This window comes from Barbus barbus (genome assembly GCF_936440315.1).
Source record: "Barbus barbus genome assembly, chromosome: 31".
Classification (NCBI taxonomy): domain Eukaryota; kingdom Metazoa; phylum Chordata; class Actinopteri; order Cypriniformes; family Cyprinidae; genus Barbus; species Barbus barbus.
This window is the reverse complement of record NC_136759.1, coordinates 11,035,403-11,038,491: the sequence shown is the minus strand read 5'-3', so window position 1 is coordinate 11,038,491 and position 3,089 is coordinate 11,035,403. Positions and strand designations below refer to the sequence as shown.

At 35.0% G+C, this 3,089-nt stretch overlaps 1 protein-coding gene across 1 annotated transcript; it reads left to right on the top strand.

The window, feature by feature from the left end:
• Positions 1–282: 282 nt before the first annotated feature.
• On the top strand, positions 283–1,221 carry LOC306851290 (olfactory receptor 52J3-like; the record flags this gene model as incomplete). Its single annotated transcript, XM_079387449.1, has 1 exon — positions 283–1,221. One exon carries the CDS (start codon positions 283–285, stop codon positions 1,219–1,221), a length of 939 nt encoding a protein of 312 aa, XP_079243575.1.
• Between the last annotated feature and the right edge of the window lie 1,868 nt (positions 1,222–3,089).

The following is a 3,089-nucleotide window of genomic DNA, read 5'->3' as shown; positions in this document are numbered from 1 at the left end:
TGTGAATGCAATGCAATCATTTTATCTTACTGAATATGTTGTGGATAATCAGATGTGCTGTACTTAAAAGTACTACTGAGTTTTCCAGGTTGTATGAGATGCAACAAGGCAAAATTAAAATATGACTGCTAAAGTTTGGACCACAACATAGATTCAACAGTTTGGTGAGATGATTAATTTTAATTTATGTACATATACTGAAATTGTAAATTATTCTATATTCAACATTTATACACCCATTTACATTTTATTTAAACAGACCATTAACAATTAACATTAACCATGTATCCAAATGGATCTGCCCTCTCACTGGTCCTGACTTTGCACTCTCTGGAACTGCCTGAGACAAGCATTTATCCTGCATTCATATTTGGATTAACAACTTACTTGTTCATCTTACTCTGCAATGTAACGATTGTTGTCACCATTGGCTTGAACAGGAATCTTCATAAACCAATGTACATACTGTTGCTTAACATGCCTATCAATGATGCAATGGGTGCTACAAACCTTTTTTCTCAGCTGTTATATAGTATATGGTCTCAGGATACATCCATATCCTACCCTGCATGTTTGCTTCAAGGCTTTATTGTACACCTGTATGGTGGGGCATCCTATGTTATTCTTATCGCTATGGCCTTTGACAGGTATATCGCTATCTGCTCCCCGCTGAGATATGGAGCCATTATGAATACCAATAACTTGGTGAAAATCATATCTGGGATGTGGCTTTTTCATTTTACTGTCGTAATTGTTCTTTTCTCTCTTTTTCTGAATTACAAGATTTGCAAGACACACATGACAGATCTTATCTGTTATAATCCTTCTATAATGAAACTCATGTGTGAAGACACAAAAGTGAATAATATCTATGGATTGTTTACCCTGGTTTTGTATCACATCCTTGCATTTTCTGTTGTGGCATTTACATACATGCATATATTAATCACCTGTGTTACTAATAAGCAGTCTGATGCAAAGAATAAGGCACTTCAGACATGTGGCACTCATTTAGTGGTCTTCCTGTTTTTAGAGTTTAACACTCTTTTTCCCCTTGTTGCACATCGATCTGAAAGTGTTCCAGCTTACATACGCAGGATGTTTTCCATAACAGTTTTTGTGTTTCCTCCTCTTGTCAATCCACTTGTGTATGGTTTTAAAACTAAAGAGATCAGACATAAAATTCTCACCTGCTTCAAGAGTAAGATACATAGTGTCTGAAGATGTTCGTTTAAAGCAAAATGACTGACTGACTTAATTAATCTACTCACCAGCTATGTCTTGTCTTAATTAAAATAAAAATAATATTTATAATGAAGTAAACAAACATTATTAGCTATCTATATTGTTTTTATGTATATGAAAAAGTTTAATATTATTAATAATACTTTTTTCCTCTTTCACATATGTGGTTTACTGTTTTGAATCACTGTATATTCAGTTTTATTGATCTGTAGTCAGTAGCAACTCTATTTGCTCATTGAACTGTTTATAGAACTATTAAACAATCGTAATGGTGAAAACCTTGAGTTATGTTGCCTAACTAACTGTATTTGAAATATAAAAACTTTCCATTTTGAATTTTTACCTCAGTTTCTTAGTGTTGCGCATTTTGATTTCTCTTGGAGAGGCTGCGTGAACCTCGCCTCAGCAGCGCAACCTTATACTGTCAATAGATGCATTATTGCTATACCCACTATTCGCCACTTACTCTAAATTTAATAAAATCTGAATAATACTTGCGTTTTGGTGTTTACATAGTTATTTTTGGTTAGTGATGTTTTAATCATGTTACTTGTCTGGCATTAATGAAGAGTTAATCTCGAGCCCTGGAGTCTATGTGCCGGGGCTCAGCCCCGGACGGCCCGGCCCCAATTTAAACATGATATCTCTCCTTTAAAAACGTGAACAGGATCCATTTTGGTTTGGTTTGTTGACTTTTGTATTGTTGTTGTTGTTGTTGAGTATTTAATTAACTAACCAAGCTAATCTAACCAGAATGCTACAGTACGTGGATATTATTTCTGGTCTACTGGAATTTTCAGTGGGGATTGTGGTAGCATAAAGTGTCTTAATACTCTCAAGGCAACTCAGAAGTATAATTTCCCATAATGAAATATCATTCTAAAGAGTATCTCAGTTGTTATGTTCAAAATTTGAATGTCATGTACACAAACCACATAACACCACCTATTCCCATGGTTAACCCAAAGTAAACAAAGAGATTTCCACCCAGCACCATCCATGAGTATAAATCAGATGATTACAGATGACAGCAACACAGGACTTTTCAGCTGCAGTGAAGGACGATCACTTAAGGTGGTTAAATATTACGTTTACAGCTTTTATGAGATTATTAATTAGTGTCAGGGTTCTGTGGTGTGTGTCATGTGTTCCTGCCTTATGTTTCCTTATTTGGTTTGTTTCCTGTCCTTGTTAAATGTAATCAGTTTAATTATTGTCCAGCCATGTTCGTCTCATTATCTATGATTTACCTGTGTATATTAGTCCTGTCTGTTCAGTTAGATTTCGTCAGGTCTACTCGTTATTCCCCGGTGTTCCTGTTTGTGTTTTGCCCTGCCTTGTCTTGCCCTGCCTTGATGTTATTCAGTAAAGATTATCATTTGAAGTTATATCCTCGTCTGCGTGTTCCTGGTTCCTCCCTCGTGTGTGCACCGTGACAATTAGCAGCTCATGTGAACAAGTTAAAGTTATTAGACATTAAAATGGATGTAAAATATAAATATTAATTATTCAAATGTAACTATTTTAAGTAATTTGGATCATTGATCTGCTAACAACGACTGTCTTGTATATTCTGTTATGCAGTTGTTGTTTTTCCTTGTTTGCTTAGGCTATTTTTGAAGACTTTATGGAGGTTTTAACATGCTTTTTTTAACAATGGTTGCCCCCCCCCCCCCAGGTTGTATGAACAATGATTCTGGATGTCAGAATAAAAAGATGATGTAAGTCCATTTTGGAAAGTAACAAAACTTCAAAATTCTAATGAGATTTAAATAATGTAACCACGCATTATTAGCTTGTCTATACTGGTTTTTATGTTTCAAAAGGTCAAAAGTGCATTCATG